We start from the raw sequence: 547 nt of genomic DNA, 5'->3' as shown, positions 1-547 counted from the left end.
GGAGACGCCCGTGTTGTTGAAATCTGACAGTGTGACACATACAACAGTTCGCAGAGGTGTTGGACAACAAATCAGATCGCATCGCGGAGTTGGAGGGACTCCTCAAACAAGAGAAACAGCGCGTCGCAACAGCCCAGTCCGTACCGAACTATCCAGCGTGTATGTCTTTTTTCCAGCGTTCGTAGTTTTATTTGTACAGTTAATGAAGCTTGACAACGGCTTATTGTCCACCCGTAGCTCTACACACATTGGCCTATATGTTCACAGTCGTACACCCAATATTCATCTCATATATCCCACGGCTATTTATTAACTCATACCTCCACAGCCATACTATCGCAGTCCGTCGACGCCACCCAACCGGCCATTGTTGGACCAGATATGGACGCCAGTCTCTTCACAAAAAGATTTCCAGACGAACCGCAGAGTATGGCAATGGCACGGTCGCAGTCACAGAGCCAGATGGCGCCGCCGCCGAGGATGCGAGCGGGGAAAGGGTAAGTGTGCTTTGAATACACATATGATTGTATTGACACGCATCTGCTAA

The 547-nt window shown here is 49.4% G+C and overlaps 1 protein-coding gene across 1 annotated transcript; it reads left to right on the top strand.

Annotated features, from left to right (window-relative positions):
• Window positions 1-328: 328 nt before the first annotated feature.
• SARC_17308 (hypothetical protein) lies at window positions 329-501 on the top strand (the record flags this gene model as incomplete). Its single annotated transcript, XM_014288595.1, has 1 exon — window positions 329-501. A coding segment is annotated over one exon (173 nt), but the record flags the coding sequence as incomplete, so codon positions are not given.
• Between the last annotated feature and the right edge of the window lie 46 nt (window positions 502-547).

The sequence above is a fragment of the Sphaeroforma arctica genome (genome assembly GCF_001186125.1).
Source record: "Sphaeroforma arctica JP610 unplaced genomic scaffold supercont1.10335, whole genome shotgun sequence".
Taxonomy (NCBI): Eukaryota; class Ichthyosporea; order Ichthyophonida; genus Sphaeroforma; species Sphaeroforma arctica.
Note: the sequence above shows the minus strand (reverse complement) of the source record. Positions and strands in the feature narration are given on the sequence as shown.